This window comes from Micropterus dolomieu, linkage group LG23 (genome assembly GCF_021292245.1).
Source record: "Micropterus dolomieu isolate WLL.071019.BEF.003 ecotype Adirondacks linkage group LG23, ASM2129224v1, whole genome shotgun sequence".
Classification (NCBI taxonomy): Eukaryota; Metazoa; Chordata; class Actinopteri; order Centrarchiformes; family Centrarchidae; genus Micropterus; species Micropterus dolomieu.
Window position 1 is genome coordinate 7,728,464 of NC_060172.1, and position 21,563 is coordinate 7,750,026.

Consider the following 21,563-nt stretch of genomic DNA (forward strand, 5'->3'; position numbering starts at 1 on the left):
CAGAGGACATGTTCACAAAACAGGGCGGCTAACTAATGATTTAACTCTTGGTTATTTTTCAATACGGATTCCTCGTAGACCAACGGTCCAAAAAGTTATTGAGTTTACAATTAAATAAAACACAGAAATGCAGCAAATCCTCACATTTGAGAAGCTGGAACCAGAAAATGTTTGTTATTCTTGCTTGATAAATGACTTTTTATTCATGATTAGTCAAATATTTATATATATATATATATATAATCATTTTTTTACTATTTTTGACAGTTAAATATTGACTTGGGCTCACATTTCAGGCCCACGACGTAGAGTTGATATACAGAGTTTGTGCTGCAGTGTTCAGAGGGAAGGACACAGTTCAAGAGAGCAGACCGCTTCCTGTCCTGCTGCATCGGAAATACCAGCCTCAAAGCCTCCGAGGCTGGATTCAGATTAAACTACACTGACTCACACACAACATACACACACACACACACACACACACACATATATTCACAAGCACACAAAGTAAAATCAAACACGTACACACCCCGGAGCACGCACGCAAGCAGCAGTGAAATTGCAGCGAGGCTACGCTTGTGAGAGTAAACACAAGCGTCCTCACATACCGGAGCTGCCTCCGTCAAACACCAACACACACATGCAAAGGACACACACTCATACGCATGTCACACAAACACTAGGCACACACATTCACACAGATAGAAACTCCCATCCGCTGGGAGTATTGTTGGATTCTTCCTCCTCTGACGCCCGTGAGGCTCTTGCTTGGGAAAAGGAAACGCAGTCTTGTGTGCCCTTTACACACTGCAGAGAGAGTCTTTTTGTTAGCAGAGCCAGAGGTCAGGCCCTGAGCTCTGCTTTAATCCTGATTTCTAAAGTCAAAATCTTGTCAGCTCCAGAGACTGAAGGCCCTTGCCCCGTGTGACTTTGGGATGAAAGTTTAACTGCTTGCAAGTGAATAAAAACATAAATAAATCAAAGTTCCATAAAATAGGCTAGAAAACAAATGTCCTTGGTGGTGAGTTATTTAATGGCTGTAAAGTTCTTTCAAAAACTTTTATAATGTCTTCAGCTACTTGTAGAAGCACAGAGAGGGCATGGAGTTTCACATTAAAGCTGCAATAATCAAGGGCAAACATTTGTTCCAGACGTAACAGGGGACATAGTGAGGTGAAAACATGTACTGTATATAAAATAATAATTATAATTAAACATAGTAATGGTGGTAAAAAAAAAAAATTACAATGTAAACCTCTGTAGGTATTGCATGACAATGTTTTTTGCAGTTTTACTACAAAGAGCAATGTGCTTTAGTATCTTATTTCTATTGTACATTTTTTCAGCCCTGAGTAGTGTCTACAGGTATTCCTTGCTGCAGCAGGCAGCAAACAGCTGGCATATAACCACCCATAACATGTCAGATTTACCTTTTTTACACTTTGGTTTTTGTATGGATTAAACAGACAGGATATCGCATGGTAATTAGAGGTATTTGGGGGTGGTGGTATGTGGGTGGAGAGCGGGATCAATCAGGAAATCGGTATGACACTACTTTCTGCTTTGCTACAGGACATTAACAAATAACTAATGCTGTCAGTCTAAACACCCCTACATTTTTCTGTCCCTCATCAGAGTGGGATCTGCTGGCGAGGTCTGCATCCCAAATGTCCCAAATGTTTCCATAAATCCCAGATGTTGTAAAATATCAGGGGTAAATACAAAGCAGGCCATAGAACTGATTGAGGGGGAACCTTCTGCCCGGTCTGTTCAGGACAGCTGCTGCAGCTGTTGGGATGGGAAGTTAGGTCGTTCACACATACATACACAAACACATTTTATAATTAATCAGTTAGAATTAGGGAAATTTGATTGGTGACTGACACTAGCAAAACTGTTACATCACCATAATTAATGGCAGTGGAACTTAGTAAATACTTAAATCTGAATATATATAATACTGAAATCTTAAATCATAAATGTTGCCAAAGAGAAGACAAGTTGTTTCTCTCTCTGCACTCGTTCTCCTCTTGTTCTGTGACTCTCGGCAGACTGTGAAAAAGTCCATTAGTTGTTTACATACTCCAACTTTCGCCTCCTCCACTTGTGAATTAATGTAGCGAATGATGCCGACCGTTCTCCTCTCCTCTGAGGGAGTTATTCACATTTAAAATCCCATAATCAAACACCTACGCATTAAATGGAAGGCCATTAACGCTAATGGTATACCTTGGACTGAGCCAAGATGAAACCTTGAAGAACTACAGACTATTAGGGCACAGCAAGGACTTTATCCTCCTTGTGTTGAGTAAATCGCCCATTGGATATCTGTCTTTCATTTCCTCTGAAGTGGCTCTTCCTTAAAGCCCGCCACCAAACTGCTATGAGAAGGTCAGAGATTGGAGCTGGTGAAAAGTACTGAATCTGAAAAAGGAGAAAATCTTGTAAATTTCCTCGCCTCTTATTCTTTGTAATTTCATCATCTGTGATGCAGGGCTCGAGCGGAGGAGAATAATGAAAGTGGAACTTCTGACTCCATGAATGGCCTATTTTAAATAAATCGGCCTCAAAGCCGACTCCTGCCTGCTGGAAATCTGTGGTCACTCCTGTACCAAGTGGGCAGCCAGCTCAATCTGGGATGGGATCATTTTCTTCCAGGGAGGGTCAACAACATTCAACTTTTACAGGTTTTATCTCCCGGATTTGACTAATCTATCCATGACTTCTTCCAGATCTCGTACAGTCACAGAAATTCAAAGCAATTTTCAGTCTCCTCAGGCAGGCGCTCATGTGTCTGAAGTGTTTCCCCTTGGGTTATTTTTAGGATGCACCCCCTCCCCTCTGGTGTTCAGATGGTCCAGTCCGGGCCAGAGGAAGGGGAGTGGTAGGGGAAATCTTCAACAATGCCTTCATTAACATTATGCCCAACATGACCCATACATTTGGACTACTGCTCCATCAACAACACTGGATATACTGACTTTCCCCTTTGGATTAAACTCTTTAGATCGCTCTGTGTCCGATTCTACTACAGTTCTCAAGGGTAACATGGGTGTTTGCTAAAGTTCCCTCCATCCAAGACTTCAGTCCTCAGAAGCATGTTGATCACAAGTGAGTATGTGTTCAGCTACAGCTCGTATGTTGTGTTATACGACAGACAGGGAGGTAATGAGAATCTTGGCCTCTCTGTTCTGCCTGTTTTCTTTTTGATGACAACTGACAATTGGTGCTTGATGACATTCATTAAGGAGATGATTGGTTAATTAGCTAAACGAGTGGTATTTAATGAGGACCTGATTGAGCCTTGATTAGACAGAATATAGCTCCCGGGCCACTTATAAAAGTCTCTTCTGGTAGTTTGCTGAATTAACTGAAGACTTCAAATTATAAGGTACATAAAAGGCTTCAGTGATACTGGGCCTCTAGCTTTCAACAGATGTTTGTCTAAATATGTATCAGTAGTTTTAAACAAAGTGTAATGGAGTGATTCATGAGGCAGAAAGAGGAATTTGAAGCTCTCCAGGATCGACTGAGGGTTCTTTGTTGTTTGAAGGCCGTGGGCCTGAAAGCATCACGAGCGCAGTTTTGAAGCTTTTTCTCTGGCAGGAAGAGCGTAGGAATCACTCTGAATTTGTGTGGGTTACTTTAAAATGTGATCTCCTGGGAGAGAACCTGCCAAAGAAAGAAGTATAAATATTCAAACTTTGTAATATGAATGTGGGTATAAAAACTTGCATCTGGCTCTGTAGTAATGCACTCCTGTATGAAAATCATTTGTTAAATATTCACAAAGGTTTACCATTATTCTGTGGTTTTGGTTATATTTTTCACAAAAGCATTGACCTCCTAACATGTGAACTAATCTGTAACTCCCTCACCATGTTGTTGTGCGCCAGTGAATGTGTGAAGGAGGTTATGAAAAGGAAAGCTTTAATAATCTTTAAATTCTACTAAGAATGCTATGGCTTCAACTTCAGACACCAACCAGTGTTCAAAACCTTTTTCTTTTTTACAATGTTTTTATTTTACCGTTCAACAATACACAGTAGACACAACTAAACCTCTGACTTAGATCCATGATATATTATGTACATAGCACAAGATATACTCAAAGAGATAATTGCACACTGACATAAATATGTTTTGGAAGTATAAATGGGAAAATATCATTGCTATATACATACTGTGTGGACTGAGATGGATGGATGGATAGATTGATATTATCACGCAGTAAAATTTCTGAGACTTACTACCTTCTGAACAATGTTGTTAAATGACATTCTGGGATTCTTGGGTTTTATTGAGATAAAACGTCTCATAGTGTACCAGTTTGTGCACTATTACCAACAACCTGCCTTTTTTACTTCCATTTTAGTTCCTACACGGTCCAGAATGCCTTACACAGAGCTGGTACTTGTTGCATTGCTTAATAACAGCAAGAAACAACATAAAGGGACACTTTCACTCCCTTTACTTTCTTTCTTCTGTTTCTTGTGACAATGGGGCCGCTGTTCTTCTTGTACAGTGGATTCCTTTTAGTTTGACTGGTGAACATCAGCGTGCTATGGAAGTTTTGAAAAGAAAACTTTGATCTTTGATTCTGACACCACCTCAATGTAATGTTTATGATAGATGAAAATGTTTTTGTGTGAGCAAACTACTGTGTAGCTGCTGGAAATATCTCAGTGTGATGTCACTTTTTATCTACATTTTATCACATCTTTGCAGGCTAAACATGCCCAGAAATAGCATAATAACAATAGATTTTATTACTAAATATTAGTAAATAAGTTGAACAAACCCCAGACTCATCGAGGCGCCATGCAGGTGTTTGTTTTGCCCCAACCAATAATGAGCTTCTGATATTAGACAATTAATTCTACCTAAATGTACTCATGAACTATCAAATCATCAAATACCTACAGGACAAATTAAAGTTTTAGATTCATTGAAGAGGTGAGAAATGTTGGCTGAAACCAAACAACAGAATCTGCACGAATCAAACCTGGATTGAGAGTAATTAATATCTGATAAATAACATATTTGTCGAAAGAGCAAGAGTTTCTCATTTGTTTAGATCAGGGTTACAGCGAGAGTTTTAAGGTTTGGATGAGGACGCAGTCGTGGCTGCATAAAAACAAACTATGTTGGCTGAAACCAAACAACAGAATCTGCACGAATCAAACCTGGATTGAGAGTACACCATTCCACAGACTTGTACTTGACAATGTACTAGACGTCCAGGTAGCAGGCTTCTTATGTTTAGCCAATTAAGATAATGTCGACTATCTATAGGAAATGAAACTCTTTGCTATCTGGTGAATAATTTCTCTGATGAGCATTAGAATTTAATTAACTACAAATCTTTGAACTGAACTGAATGAAATGATTTGATTCATGCCAACTAGGTAGTTGTAAATGTGTAGATGTAGAGCGAAACCTGATTCTGCAAATGCATAGCCACATTTATTGCGGAGATCAATTCTGAAATTGGTTTAGTTGGATAATATAGTGGAAATTTGACATTCTCAGCATTGCTGCCATAGTTGGATTCAACGGCCAGTGAGCGTCAAGCAAATTGTCCTCATTTACATTCACATTTATTAAGTTAGCTGACTTTTATCCATTTGCTATACATCTGGAGCAAATAGGGGTTAAATGTCTTGACATTGGTGGTTGTGTCGCAGTGGGGAATTGAACCCTATACCAAAAACCTGTGTATTATCTATTGTAACATCGCCACCCTACACAATACCAAGCTTAGGAACATTTTGATGTCTCAGGATTTATATGACTTCTCAGTCCAGCCTGAGTAAAATGATAGTAAAAGGCTAGCCCAATTGCCTGGAGAGTCATTTTGGCTGTTTCCAACAGACAATCCCTACATTCAAGCAAATGACTAATCCGAATAGTTTTTCCTTCACGTGAGGCAAGAAATCTCTTGTTGTATGTTACATGCAATAAAGCCAATAAAGACATTCAAGATTCAACATGATCAAGCCTCGCCAAACCAGGCGCTGTTAGTTATCTCGTTTCACAAAATTGTTTGGGGGCAGGATGAATCGGTGCACAAAGCAGAACTGAAGACAAAAAAAGTTCATATTATTTAGTATTGCAGGTAAAACAACTTCTTGGCAGATTTAGTTCTCAGTAGCCATTGGCAAGCTGAAAGCAAAGGTTGGATGGAGAACACAACAGGTGAAGTGCTTCAAGATTAAAGAAAAACATTTTTAATAAAAAAAATCTCCTCTCCATGTGGTTTAGTTTGGCTTGGCTTGGTGACAGCTGGGTTCCTGCCCAGCGACACGGTAGTGGGCCTTGTCATATCTGTTTCTACGAAATACTTCTGTAGTCCCTCCAATTTGCTTCACGGTAACCTGAGAGTGTTTATCTGAACTCTGTTAAAGCCATCCTTCCACTGGCACAAAGGCTCAGGACAGACAGTGTTGTTAGCAACAGAGGGCAACAGCATGCAGGAATGATTATACTGTTATTATGTACCTACGTATGAACTAATGCTACCTGAGTATGAGTAAGTCATACACTGTGTGTGTGTGTGTGTGTGTGACCTCATGAAAAGTCTGAAATCATAATACATTATATTAAAATTCTAATAAAATAATACTGAAATGGAAAATTACTTGGTACAGCAGAATTTTCTTTTTTACTTTCCTATCCTGTTACTCATCCTGTGACCCCTTAGATTTGATTTACAGCACATGATCCTGACAATCTGTCACTGAACTTAACTTCCCAGGTGAAAGTGACGCTTCCAGTCCATACTGTTTCACTTCATCTCTTTGAGTTGGAAGAATGTAACCTGACTCGGACGCTCAAGCTCAACAGCAGGTGTAGCTCTCTGAATCCATTGCCTGTATTAAGTGAAATATTTGTTCCCCTCTTTACTTCATAGTGACAGTAGGCAGGCATCAGGATCACCGTCATAGTGGCCATTATGACTTTCTCCAGATTAACTGTGGAATTTCTGTCACTGAATGACTGTTCCTGGTTTATCCTGGGCTGCCAGGGTCATTTGAGGTCAACCAACTACATTTACATCTTTTTAAGTCTAATTTGTGCGATTGGATCTCTCAGATGTCATATTTGAGAGACAACTTTTAGCATGAAACTAATTTCTAGAGTGCATTTCTTGTTGTTGGAACAAGTGAATGTCTGTTTACATTCCTTTTCCCTGGTTGATGCTAGGCTTACGCAAGTTTGACTTCTTCTGTGTTTGTCTGTAAAGCTGAAATGGCAATATTAGCTCGTGGCATTTTATTGTGTACAGAGAGAACTTAGCACACTCCAAAACCTCTTCAGATCTTTGGAAAACAAAACTCTAAATGTGCAACTGAAGTTAAGTTAAGGTCTTAAAAACTTCCCCTTCAACATAGTTCTGGCACATTTTATAGAAAAAATTGTGGACAAGGTGCCATGGTTAGAGCTAAAGTGCTTTGCTATAGCTTCTTCCTGAGATCTATTCCTGTAAACAGGTATAATGAGTCATTACAATTTGTGGGAGTAAATTGTCTCTAATCGCACAGTAATTGCCAAATCAAATCAAAGGCTTTAACCTCTTTGACCCAACAGACCATTCGGTCGATCATTACAAACTGAAGATCAGTTCAAGCCTTTGCGAAAACAATTATTATTATTATTATTATTATTATTATTAACAGTGAAAGAAAAACAATGACTCTGTGTTCATGGTATCTTCCAGTAAATACAAGAACAAATCACCTTCACTGTTACACTTAATAGGTACAAGAGGGTGTCCTGAATAAGCCAGTAATGAACAAAACATCATAAAATCTTATGAAGAAGAAGGTAGACTTTATTAATCCCACAAGGGGAAATTTACACAGGTCTGAAATACACACATGCACAAACAGGACCCATAGCAACAACACATGGAGAGATGCCAGAGCGAGGGGGCTTCCACTTGGGCTTCCAGGGGCCAAGTCCTTACGGACTGAGCTACTGCCGCCCCAGCATCTTGTCTATATTTTGTCTGCTGTTTGGATTTAAAGGATTTGAACTGTGTTCTCCTGCTGCCATTGCTTGTCTAAACAGTTTATACTTTATATAGATAATTCTTGTGCTGTTGCTGTAATCACTGAAGGTTGCTGTGGATAGGAGGGTCAGCTAACTTCCTGAAATTAATGCAACCTATTGTAATGGCTGAGAAACATGCCAGCCAGGAGGTTAATAAGTTTTAGTTCTCTTTTGACAAGTGTGAGATGTTTTTTCTTTGCTGCATTACACTTGTTGTTATTGATAATGTGATTACTTTTCCTCTTGGATTATTTATAAGGGGTTTATGTAAGTTTAATAATAGGTCACATCTGAAATTGCCCAACAAAGTCTCCTGGTTTTGCATAGCCTGGCTTGTCCGGCATCCAATTCTCATAACATGTCTTGGAAGTATTAGAGAACTTGACTCCAAGATCATGCCCACTCATTCCAACGAAAGTTGCTCTTCCAGTTTTACGAATGTCAAATTTTAATAGTTTATAAATTAACAATACAAATGGTAAAAACTGACCTTGTCTAAAGTGACAAGTGAAAGTGACAGTTATACAGATGTGTCCTTTAAATTGACAATGTTTTGGGGGCTGGAGGGGATTTTTTATAGCAGAACTGTGGCTGGCTACTAGGTTTAACTGGCAACAAGCGGTATCCAGCCAGAGCTGGCTGCTGGCGTAGGCACTGCAGTATAGGCAAATGCTAAAGTAGGCTTCTGTATGGGAGTGAGACAGAGACACATATGCGCAAACTGTGGAGACAAACGCACCCTCCAGGATTATGTTTACTTATGATTCCGTCTGCTCAGACCACCTATTAAGCAAATCAAAGTTGTGTGTGTTGTATCTGCGGTTTCCAGTTATGATGTGCAGCATAATAATAATAATAGTAATGCATTACATTTTTACATTTATATAGTGCTTTATCATTGAAACTCAAAGCGCTTCACAGTGAAGTGGGGGGGGGGGCACTCACCTCAACCACCACCAATGTGTAGCACCCACTTGGGTGATGCACGGCAGCCATTTAGCACCAGAACACTCAACTCACATCAGCTTGAAGCAGAGAAACATTGAGCCAATTACTATGGGGGATGATTAGATGGTGAAAGCCAGGTTGGGAATTTTGCCACGATACCGGAACCCTACTCTTTGCCACAAGTGCCATGGGATCTTTAATGACCACAATGAGTCAGGACCTCGGTTTAACGTCTCATCCAAAGTACGGCATCTCTTACAGCACAGTGTCCTCATCACCGCACTGGGGTCTTATTATTAGGACCAGAGGGAAGACTGCCCCCTACTGGCCCACCAACACCTCTTCCAGCAGCAACTTAGTTTTCCCAGGAGGTCTCCCATCCAGGTATTGGGCAAATCCAAACCTGCTTAGCTTAGTTCATTCAGCAGTAGCAGGGTTTAGATTGGTATGGCTGCTGGACGTATAAAGACGTTTCCTTCATTAATTAGTAATTATTATTCCTTCTGTGCTTTTGAGCTGGTTTGTTCAGATTCAAGTTAATACCGTGAGATCATTTATACAGTGGCTGACTTTTCCTTAGTTTTTTTTTACTTTAAGAAAATCTCCAAACCCTGTTTCCTTTAGATAATCAATATAAATGATGTTGTGCCAGCAGGTTTATTACTGGATATAACTCAGGGGATGCATCACTAAGATTGCCTAGACAGAAGGGGAATTTTGTGATTGCTTTTTTTTCAACATATGACAATTTTGAGCAAGACAAAGTGGAAGTTAGTTTTGTTTTCAGCTTTAAAACATGTCATTATCTTGGAGGCTGGGGCAGATTTATTTTTTGATTCCTGGTTCATCAGAAAATGTTCGCCCCTCTGGCCCTTCGTGACCGTCGACATTTTAAACTTCCCCTTGCTGAGCTGAGTGGACTGACAGGGGAAAACCTTCAGAGAAAGAGCAAATAGGAAGATGGTAACATCATTCACTGTTTTGACAGCTGACATACCTCTGATCGTCAACCGCACCTCTCAAACCCTGTGAGACACTCTGGCATCTCCCTGAACTGCAAGCAGAGCAGTGAGTGCACTTTATCCCCGCCATAAGCTACACAGGTGCTTAGTGAGGTGTGAAAGTAAGTGAGTAAATAAAGTTTATTTGTCTAGCACCTTTCACAGATAAAAAATTGCAAAGTGCTTCACAATAAAATGCAAAACAAAGTAAAATACAATGCATAAGAAAATTTAAAAACAAATGGAAAACGTAGAACAAACAACCATTAAAATAAAAAAACCTCGTCTAACTAAAAGCCTGCTTGAATAGCAGAGTCTTCAATTGCTTTTTAAAAGAATCGACAGAATCCACACAGTGTAGAAAGGGAGGCAATGCATTCCACAGCCTAGGTGCCACTGCTTGGAATGATCGATCCCCTCTGGTTTTTAAAAGTGGTGTGAAAGCCCTCAGACCTCAGTTCCATTTTGGACTTTGAAGGAATGGGGCTGCTCAGAAATATGGCTAAGGGTTCGGGACGAGAGGAGGAAGCTGAATTTTGGTTTGCGGATTTATTTAGACACAGTCCTGCAGCTGCATGAGGAGACTGCAGCATACAGTGTGCCACGAGTTGCCTTGCCTCTCAGTTACTTTTACTTAAGGGAGTAGTTTGACATTTTGGCAAATATGCTTATTAGAGATGAGAGTCAGACAAGTAGATTGATACCCCTCTCATGTCTCTGCAGTAAATATGAATCTTCAGCCAGCAGACGGCTATATTAGCTTATCATAAAGTCTGGAAACAGGGGCAAAGTGCTAGCCTGGCTCTGTCCAAAGCGTTAGCGTGGATCTTTTGGGGCTGCAGCCTTGTCTGTTTGCCAGAGTAAAACGTCATATAAATATAGGTTTACCTTTTAAAATAATCTCTGATAATAATAATTTTATCAGTTTTAGTGCAAGTTCTGCATTCTTTTGTGGTTCAAGTATGAATATTATAGGAAAGATGAAGGATTAATTCAGATTTTCTACCTCAGTATCCTGACCTGCCTGTGTGCCGTCACCTCAGCTAAAAGTATTCACAACATATGTGGCCATGTGATTTTCAACCAGTGATGTTCCTGAACTGGAAGTCAGGTAATGACTGTTGAAGATAATGTTGGAAATTAGACTTTCTATTCCACTGCTATCAGAAAACACACGGGAATTCAAATCCATGTTGATTGTTACATTTGAATTTTACATATGTGGCTGTCTTTTTCTCTTGAAGTAATTTGTAATAATTGCCCTGACTGAAAAACTCTAAACTCTAAATTGCCCTAATTTCTGGTGAGCAGTAGTTAGTTACTCCAGGTCAAAGCTTTGGTGTCCCCTCCAGGCGAGCATAAACACCCAAACACAAACGGTCCACCGAGCACGTAACCCCTCCATCCACAGTTCCCCTCAACATCCAGACACACGCTGTCTAGTTTCCTGGCGCTAGCAGGGCGGAGGCCTCCTAATCACACATCCAAATCTCTTATCAGAGCCCAGAGGGACCAAATCACAACTTCCTCAGAGGCCGAGTCATTTGGAAAAGGAAGAGGCCATTCCCTGCTGCGGTCATAATGAAACGGGAGCCCCATAGATACCATCACAGAGTAGAGAGGGGCCCCTGAATGTGGCTGTTGAAGTTGGTGGCCAAACATACAGGCAGATTATGTAGTTTATTGTTGTTTCTGACAGGTGTTTGTTCCTCACTGGACTCTTAATTCAGACATGTATCAGGTTCATTCTTAAGCCTGTGACTGACTTACTTTCTTCTACATACCTTCTTGTTTCTCTGAATGTAGAAAACGTACATGTTCATTGCACCTTTTTGTTTGTCCCCGTCTCACGGAAATGATGTCACCAGAAACCTAGCTCCCAGTTCAATAATCAATCACTGATGACTTAGGCTGCGTTAGCCCACGGACAGTTTGCAGAAACTGAGCATACTGTTGCAGAGAACAGTAGTCAATTTTGAATGCACAGTTGCACACAACACATTTTGTGGACAACTAAACAACGTGTCCTGATTTAGGAAGAAAACACACAACTGAGAAGATTTCTAGTCCACTGCTGTCTGAGACATCTCAAAAGGGCATTATTACAGTTATAATTATTTATAAAGTCAAGTTAATTACCTGAAGAAACAAAGACTGTGTTTAATTAACTGAGACAAGAAAACAAATAATTTAAGAAACCATTAAGACTTACTCTGACCCAGATTTGCCGTTTTCTTTTACAGGTGTTTAACTCAAGATTTTTTATAATAATGTGAGGCAAATGCTATGAAAAATGTTAGCAAAGCCAACTACTCCTTCCTTGTTCCTAAACATCCCACACAAATGCTATAATAACCCTTTATTTCTGTATTAAACAGTCCCCAGCTATTTTAGCTGAAATTATTTAGCATGTTTTAAAAATCAAACAACATATTTGTGACATAGTTTTCACAATTTACATCTTGTAGAGAAAACTGGACTCACAATATTGGATCTGTTTCCTCTCCTCTCACCTCTTTGGTATAAAGGGTTATAGTTGGCTAAATAGTTGGTAAACACGAACACCTTGCGTGCAGTTTGCCTGTCTTGGCTTCCAGGATTTCTGCTTTTTGATGTTGAACTTTTTTCATGGATCTTTCTGCCTTTTGGGACGTTCAAGTTGCAAAGATGCCTAGTGCAGCTTTAACATCCAAACACCTTGTAGCATGAAAGGAATCAAAGAAAACAAACTTTTGTTTTTAATCCAGGTTTGACTGACTCTTTTGCTTCACATTCTTTTGACTTAATATTCATATCTGTGTTCTACCTACAGTGCAACTCCAGTCCATTTCTATCCATGCACTGGAGTGATGAACAACTCCAAGATAATAATAATAATAATAATAATAATAATAATAATAATATTATCATTATTCCCTTTCCCAACTAAGATTTTTCCTGCTGGCTTTAGGATTGCTACAGAAACTCCTTCTCTAAGCTCTGAGACACAGCTGCCTTAAAGGAGAATATTAGACCTATTTAAAGTGGGAAACTGGTTTAAATGACAAGAGCTTTTAACTTGTGACCCTTGAGGTTGCAAAATGACAGGCTGTATTTTACAGTTTTCGTAACGGATCGGAACAGTGAGTGATGTCAGCAGTGAAAAAGTGGTGTGGGTGCTTCGCTAAGTTCAGGGCTTTAACTCTGGAAGATCCACATATCCCTGGATTTACAGATCCTCTCGCGGACATGTGAGACCGCCACTCAGCAAGCACACTTGATCCCTTTTCTATCTCAAATGCCACTCCATCGTGACGCTAGAAAATGGGCTCTGCACTCAGATGTTTAACCAACAAGACATTTGAAAGGTCAGGACAAACATACTTATGATAATTCCTCTGTATTTTACCGTTCAGTCTTTAATTTCTTTGCCTTTTCCTCAATTTTAGTCAATACACTGCTGTCTTTTTTTTTTTGTCATTTTGATGATTGCCATGTCCGCTGAATTTCCCACCAGTGTTTACATATCTGGGCCATCTGCTTTGCATTGCGCTGCCCTCCTGACCCCAGGGGCTTCTGGGGAAATGGCCAGACCACATATTATAAGCCAAAATTCCATCCTGCTGTCAAGTGAATTTTAGGCAAACTTTTGAAAAGTCACACAAAATAAGATGTGAATTAGGTGCCTTTCGTTCGTCTCGGCTGAAGTGAATAAGTAGGCAGTAAAAAGCACAACCACCAGACAAGAAGTGTTTGAAGAACCGATCAGTCATGGGCAAACTGCTGTTGTTGTTCTTTAGTGGAGACTAATGTCGGCCATATTTCATGCTGTCTGAGTATGAAAACAAGAAATGCCCTTGGCAGTATTCTAACCGCGACAGGCCTCTTATGCATGGAGAGGGAGCAGGTTTAACATTTCAGGGAGAGTTGTGGTGCACAAATATTTTGAGACCTCTCAGAAAATCCTAATCTTCTGCTGAGCTGTGCAACCAGACTGAGAAAATGGTTTCTGTGGCTCCTTATTATACACATCCTGGATCAAGAAAACATTTGTATGCTTCAAGTGAGAATGTTTTATTGTAGTTTTCTTTTCCACTCAGTCTTTTCTAATACCTGAAATCAGAATCTCTGCACAAAACACTTGACTGCAGTGGAGGTTAATTGGTTGTGTGAGCACAGGTATTCCAGTGCACATATCTTTAATCTTGTCTTGAAGTGTTGATCGAGGCATGTAATCTTGTGTGTGCTCATCATAAGTGTAGGCTGGAGCATTATTATGTCAAGCATCATACTGAGTGTATGAAATGTGTTCCTTTCAATGTGTTTAGCTGCAGCTGCTTTAATGAAAAGGAGTACAGAGGAGTTTTGTCCCTGACGTTTTAAAGGCTGCGACAACTAGTACCAAGATACAAAGTCACACAAGAGCCGGTATCAGAGATACAAATGCTTTTTAAAAGGTTTTTATGTACTTCTATGGAGGAAAGAAGCTTTTAGTTTAAAATAAAGGCACAACTACAATTTAAGAGTTGATTGAATTGACAGGCTGTAATAATAAAAAAAAGAAATGTTAAAGTCGTCCTGAAATAAACAAATGTGTCTGTTTCCTATGGCAGCATTTGACTGACATTTGAGGGTTACTTTCAACTCATGTTATTTCCACACCTGCTGTGTCTCCGACAGCTCCTGCATGCGTTAGCTGTCTCTCTTTTAATGGGTCCAGTTGTGGTGACGGCACACCACAACTACTGTGAAATCACAGTGACTGGTAGTCCAGAAACCTGAGCATGAAGTACGTTTCTCCAGGGTCTGAATCAAGACACAGAGTAACTAACATGTGGAGTCCAGGTAGACTCATGGCGTAATGTACAGAGTGCTTAAATCACAGATGGGACAAACAGCAAAAAGCAAGATCTAACAATGTCGACCCTCCAGCTGGTTAACGTTGTCAGTCCCCTGGAGAACGCTAATATAGCACATCGCAGCAGAAAAATATATACAATCTAATTATCTTCTTTTTTCAGTTTTAATTTTGACCAAATAAGCACACAGGAGGATATATGGTGATTTCTTGCAAAATAAGTTCTACTTCAAATATTAAGAACTTAAAGAAAGAAAGAAAAGCAGTAGATAAATACTGGATACTGTCTTCCTTTCTGAATAGTGTTCATTAGTGAAATCTGGGTTTATGTCTCAGCTTTGGCACGACGATTCCCAAAGCTCTTTAATGTTCATTTTATGTCCATGAAACTTGTTTTACAGAAATATTTTTTTCATGTGTTTCACGGTCGTGTTGAACTGCCCATCGATGGCAACAACCTCATGTTAAAGCAAGGCAGATGGTTAGAAGATGAAGAGGAGGAACACATGAAAAACATCTCTTTTCCTTCTCTCCCATCCCCGCACTCTGCCAATTAGTAGTAGTCAAAATGGCCTCCTCCAAGAGTCACAGATAATTAATAGCCTGGATGTGCTTCCAGTTTTTCTCCCCCAGTGTGTTTTTTTTTTACCCAAATGCAAATGTAATTAAACTTCATAAACAGACGACTAATTAAGTGCAAATATTTGCCCTCTTAAAGCGGGCTGAGCATGAAATGATTGTAATTGAATCAAATGCTGTTTTCCTTCTCGCTGTTTGCAGAGATTGAAGCCAAGGAGGCCTGTGATTGGCTGCAAGCGGCTGGCTTCCCTCAGTATGTGCAGTTATTCAGAGGTAAATATGAGGCTGTTCTGTGCCAGAGCCAAGATGATACAGACTAAATCCAAACGCTGTCTTATTGTTTCATTGTCTTTTTTGTATGTCAGACTGCAGGTTCCCCGTTGACATCGAGTGGGCAAAGCAGGATCACAACTTCCTGGATAAGGATGCCCTTGATTCACTCTGCAGGTAGTACACTTCCAGATGCTATACAGGAGGTGTGGACATAATACCCTGAGCAGCTTTCACAATTTAATGTAATTGCATACAACCACGCAGTCTTTAAATACAGTGTTCAGTTTTTGAGTCAGATCAAAGTGTTAATGAAACTCTGTGCTTACTGTATTTCTGAGGCCGTAGTTTGTACTACTGTTGTACTGGATTATATCTCTTTGCATAGGCGCTGTAAGAAAAAAAAGGCACCGATCGTGTGGAATCAGCTTGTGGCCGTGCTTCAACGGTGCGACAGCCTGACAACGGCAAACTAAAATTTCTAACAAGTCAGAAATTCATCAAACCAGTGATTGGTCCCCTCTCTCCCCATAAGCTGCACGACAAACAATGCATGACAAAGCTAAAATTAGTGGAAAAACAGCCTCAAATCATACAGCTTATGCCCAGCTTTAGTCTCTCAGGCGAGGGTTGAAACGTCTTTGTGCATCTGCAACTAAGTCCAGTTGCCCTTGATTTTAACCTTCACAGACATCCACAGCACAATAATAGTCCTGTTCAGTCTTGTTTCAGTGCAGATAAAATTCTAAACAAGTGGAGTTTCTGACAACTCCAGTTACAAGATGCTGATTTTCTGCCGAGTGTCACTTTAACTTAACTCAACCGAGGTAGATTCACGGGGCATTAATATTATTTTGCAGGTACATTTTGCTCCACGATCTTTTACTACAAGCACAGTCTGATCTGTGGCCAATAAGAAGCTCCACTAGAGCAGTTGGAGGTTAGGTGCCTTGTTCAAGGGCACCACGGTGGTGATTACATGCAAGTGCAACATGCAGATTTATCCTGCTGGTCTGGGTATTAAACAGGCTGCAAGTAAAAAATCTTTTTCCAGATTGTGACTATTGCATTTTGAAAAATAATGTAAACAGAACAAAAATGTTTGCAGAAATTCTTGGCAAAGCATACACCATACATACAGTACAGTATACAGTGTAGCAGTATATACGTGAAGATTATTATTAAATGACACTGCCGGTCTAACAACCATCCACTTTCCTGTCGTCTTCTTCTTTCAGGAGATTAAGTACTTTGAACAAATGCGTGGAAATGAGGCTGGAGCCGCGAAGATCAAAACGCCGGGTGAGTGTTCAGAGCTTACACCGAGAAACTCAAACACAGCAGGACTCTCATATCGCAGCAGCCGAAGCCAAGGGGGATGTCACACCATGAAATCTCCTCATTAAGCATCACTTGATTTTGACTTGAGCAGTCCTCCTCGTCAACAATTTTTCTGTCTAGGAGAAAGTAAAGTCCAGGAGGTGTCCAGGAAAGAAAGAGAGAAGGAAACAGAAGCTGAAGTTATAAAGACTGAATGCTTAAATTTTGGTTTAGATACCTGGATCCTCACTGCCTTCAGTTTTACACCTTTATAATAATGTTATGTCATGTGTAATTGTGATTTGATCACATGTCTAAATGGTCTAATAACTTTTGTATTATGCAAAAGTTTGAAGATATTCCTGCTATAATGTGCTTGGACCAATCCTTTTCACCTAATGTATGCTTCTTTTAGGCGATAGTATTAGGAAACACTCCATAAACGTAAATGTTAAGCAAATGATAACCACTTACACCTATCAATCAGATGAAACCAATCAATTAGCTAAACTTCAATCATGCTTTTAGGATGTAAAAACCTGTATGACATGCCAAAACTGAAGTTATTGTACAAAGACTGCCTTTTTTCACCTACGTAACATTGCAAAAACCAGGCACACCCTGTCTCAAAATGATACAGAAAAACTAGTCCACAAATTTGCTACTTTTAGGATGGATTATTGGAATTCCCTTATTATCATGACCTTAAGGGTCTAAAGTTGATCCAGATCCTTGATGTGTATAATCGGGGAAATGTCTGTTTAAGTCATACAACAGCAACATTTTACAAAGTTATCCCACGTACTGTACTGTGTACATTTTCTGCTGTGTGTAATGTTTCTATGATTTTGTTTGTGTGAATGTATAATGATGTTTGTATAAATTTAATGTGTACATTCCAGGCCTCTCTGTTTGTTTTGAGTGTATGTATTGTGTTTGCAGATTGCTGTCCATGCCTACAGTACTCTCTCCTCTGCATGTATTAGTGTCAGTGCGTATTCTGTTTGAGTGTTTGTCTGCCATGCAGATTTTTGTGTGCTCTTGTCTCTGTGTCTGAACTGTCCTCCTTCTTCCAGGGAGACGACTGTGATGAAGAAGACTTCTGTGCCATCAGTGCCAACTGGACCTACGACAGGCGGACGCGACGATGGCGGCGCCTCGACTCCACAGTGGACATTCTTTGCATGTCTGAAAGCCCTACCGGCCCCCGGGAGGTGTCTCGGTGTGATGTCAATGACCGCCATGATGAATGCTCCATCCACAGCTCCAGCAGCACTGAGAGTGAAGGCCACGGACACCGGAGTCACAGAGACATAACTACCTGCACAGCCACCTCCGCCACTGCTACTGCCAGCACCATAGACGACCAAGAGACCAGCAGGAGCTCCTCCCGATGCTCCTCCTCGAACAAGATGTCATCCCTGGACACCTCGTTCAGTGGACCCCCTTCCCCCGTTGGAAGTGGTGCAGGGTCATCCATGATTCTGGAAGCTGAAGGCTGCTTCCCAGACAAACCGCCCATGAAGAAGGGAACCAGTTTGCTCAAGAAGATGGAGAAACTAAGGCTGAGGGGAACAACTAGCCTCCTGTCTCCTCACAGCGGAGGCGGTAACAGCAGGAGTCGAGCTCGCCACATCATCAGCGGGCCGGTTCTTATCCAGGAGGAGGAGAGGATAGAGAGGCTGCACTGCCTGTCAAGGTGAGGATTGTGGATTGCGATCTTTCAGAGCCACAACACACAGCACAACTGTTGAGTTTCATCTTCCTGAATGTCTCCAGTCTGCAGGGTCGACCCAGCAGCCGTGCGTCTTCCTCACCCTCGTCTTCTCACACCATCAGCAGCAGCAGCAGTAACAGCCACTCAGAGAGCAGCAGCACTGTCAGCACGCCCAGCCCGGTCACCCGGGTCAGGAGTAACTGCAAACGCTCCAACAGTAGTGTTGGGGTCCACACAGGAACGGAGGTCAGTCCAAGAGCTCGAGGAAAAAGGGGTTTAGCACGTCCCAATAACCTGATTCACGGTTAAAATGGGTACTTGAAGGATAGAAGAAGAAGATCTACAAACATGAGGTCTTGCCATATTTCGCCAAAATCAAAATTTTGACTTGGTGCCAGATGAAATGTCAGAGGATCACCAAAGTTATTACAATTCATCCTCAAGGCAGTCCGTCCAATGTTGTTGAGACAGTTCGCCTAAAGCATAAATAGTGGCGCTAGAGGTAAAGTTGGGGGCTCACCAAAGTCAGCAGGATTTGTTGGTTATAGTTTTGTCCATCGGTGACATTAAAATTGTGCTCACCATGTTGCTTTACTGAGATCTGGGAACACTGTCACATCACTTAAAACAAGTATGAAGGGACGATCAGACAAAACAAAGCCCAGTTCGCCTTCGTTTTCTCTTTCAACAATCTTAACATTCGTCACTGATTATAGACAAACTTCATGCTGAAGCTTTTTGCCATACTTTCCCTATTTGTGTGCACTCACAGCTTTCTTGTGCAATGAGGGATTATTTTTGACATTTCGGCTTTGCTGACTTTCATTTTCACCTCCAAATAAAGCGGTTTAGATAATCTGGAGAAAATCCGATTCAAGTTTTGTTACAACCAAACTGATGGGATGTTTGTTGTCCGACAAAATTTTAAGTCTTCATTGCTAAACACATCAACCAGGGTTTTCTGAAAGGGTTAGAACAGAAAGAGATGTCTTACAAAGGCATTCAAGGCCACTGTGGCTGCAGCCCTTCATTTATCCACAGGGACATTTTTTTTTCTTCTCACTACATTGAATAGAAAATGCTTCTTTCCTTGAACCCATTCTTCTGACACTTGAGTGGTTTATGCAGTATTGGGTACAGCTTGTGGTTTCCCCTCTCCGATTACTTTAGTTTGAACTTTCCTTTTCCTTTCCTTTAAACCTTTCGTCATCCATCTGTTCCCGTCCTCAGGACTACAGGAACCAGATCAACAACAACAGCAGCAGCCACGAGAGTCTGGTCTTCCAGATCCCCCGTGGACACAAACCCGGGACCTTCCCCAAATCCCTGGCACACAAACAAACCATCCTGTCCCCCATCATCGATGACACCTCCGTCAACTGGAGGACCGGGAGCTTCCACGGTTACAGGGGGCGACACAGTCGCCGCCATGGCACTTCATCTCTGGCCACTGGTGACCAGGACCCCTTGTCTTCATCCTCCGGTGACATCGGAGTCCCCAGCCCGCTCGCTTTGCTGGATCATCGGCTGAGTGTCTACGATAACGTGCCAGACGACCAACAGCTGTCTGAAAGTGAAGGCGGCAGTGGTGGGAGTGGCAGCGATGCAGAACGGATGGGTGAGGAGTCAGAGGTGGGTCAAAGGACTGTTACTCTAGGGGAGGATAAGGCTGCTTGGCATACATTTTCTAAAATTTCACTTTGCTTCAGACTAAGTGTAGTGGTTTTTTATAATCCAACAGTCCCTCCCACTTTACGCAGAAGGTATGAAATTAGGCAAAGATTGAACTTCCAAGTACAACACCATAAATATATTTGAGGAGAGACTGTGTCAAAGTTTTCATCATTATCTGGGCAAAAGACAGAATTATTGTCTTCTTTTCCGCCCTCTTTCAAATTCACCCTTTAGGAACCGGTAGGTGTAAACATTTTTGCCTTTTAGATGACATGTCATACATGCTGTTTTGAAGCACCTCGACAGAACACCGTTTACTAATTATATTTAATACTAACAAATAAATTACAATATTAATAGGCTCTTGGTCTGTAGTTAATAATATTGAAAAAGTCACACACTCCCTAATTAAAGAAGAGATAATATATCACAGTCTTAAACAGTGGAATAGCACCGCTAATAGCATAAATTACATTGTTGTTTGCTTTTTTTTTTTTTTTTACTTCTGTACAAAGGCTTTTAGAAAACTCTGTTTTGTGATGCCACTCATTCACTTGTAGTTTCATCCTCCATGTTTTGAAGCAAACGATCAAAGAAGATGTGGACAATGAGGGTAGTCGTCCCAGTATGTGTGTGTGTGATATTTCCTATAAGGGAACAAATTGATTAAATTGTTAGGTTAAAGTGCGTCTGTTCAGGATGATGGACCCCTCGCTGTCACTATATGGCATGAGTGGGTTCAAGGGCACAGTTATACTGCAGTTATATTTGTTGTTCTCCCCGGCTGCGATTTTCAAAATAACAGAACAGGTCCGAAAGTAATAAAGAGAAAATTATTACTCGGTGAAGTAACTGTTGAGTCATTGTTAAGGCTCAACATGTACAATATATTATGATTATTTTGTGTAACAAGGGTGTAAAATTCTGCCATCTGTTCCCTTTAGCAAAGTCTTTACAGAGTGCTTCACCAATCAAATACTGTTTCACACATAGTACAAAACTAAGGCAGGAATCTCTCCCTCTCTCTCTCTCTCTCTCTCTCTCTCTCTCTCCTCTCTCTCTCTCTCTCTCTCTCTCTCTCTGGAGCTCATCCCTCTCTCTCTCTCTCTCTCTCTCTCTCTGGAGCTCATCCCTCTCTCTCTCTCTCTCTCTCTCTCTCTGG

At 40.8% G+C, this 21,563-nt stretch overlaps 1 protein-coding gene across 2 annotated transcripts in view; it reads left to right on the plus strand.

The window, feature by feature from the left end:
• The first annotated feature begins 2,965 nt into the window (after positions 1-2,965).
• Positions 2,966-21,563, plus strand: part of si:dkeyp-23e4.3 (rho GTPase-activating protein 7) — a 40,582-nt gene continuing 21,984 nt past the window's right edge. For both annotated transcript variants that reach the window (XM_046040387.1, XM_046040388.1), the window contains exons 1-7: positions 2,966-3,111; positions 15,622-15,693; positions 15,786-15,867; positions 16,929-16,992; positions 18,087-18,709; positions 18,790-18,973; positions 19,958-20,359. In XM_046040387.1, the coding sequence (XP_045896343.1) occupies positions 3,099-3,111; positions 15,622-15,693; positions 15,786-15,867; positions 16,929-16,992; positions 18,087-18,709; positions 18,790-18,973; positions 19,958-20,359 (1,440 nt within the window). In that variant the 5' untranslated portion in view covers positions 2,966-3,098. The remainder of the gene's footprint in view (positions 3,112-15,621; positions 15,694-15,785; positions 15,868-16,928; positions 16,993-18,086; positions 18,710-18,789; positions 18,974-19,957; positions 20,360-21,563) is intronic.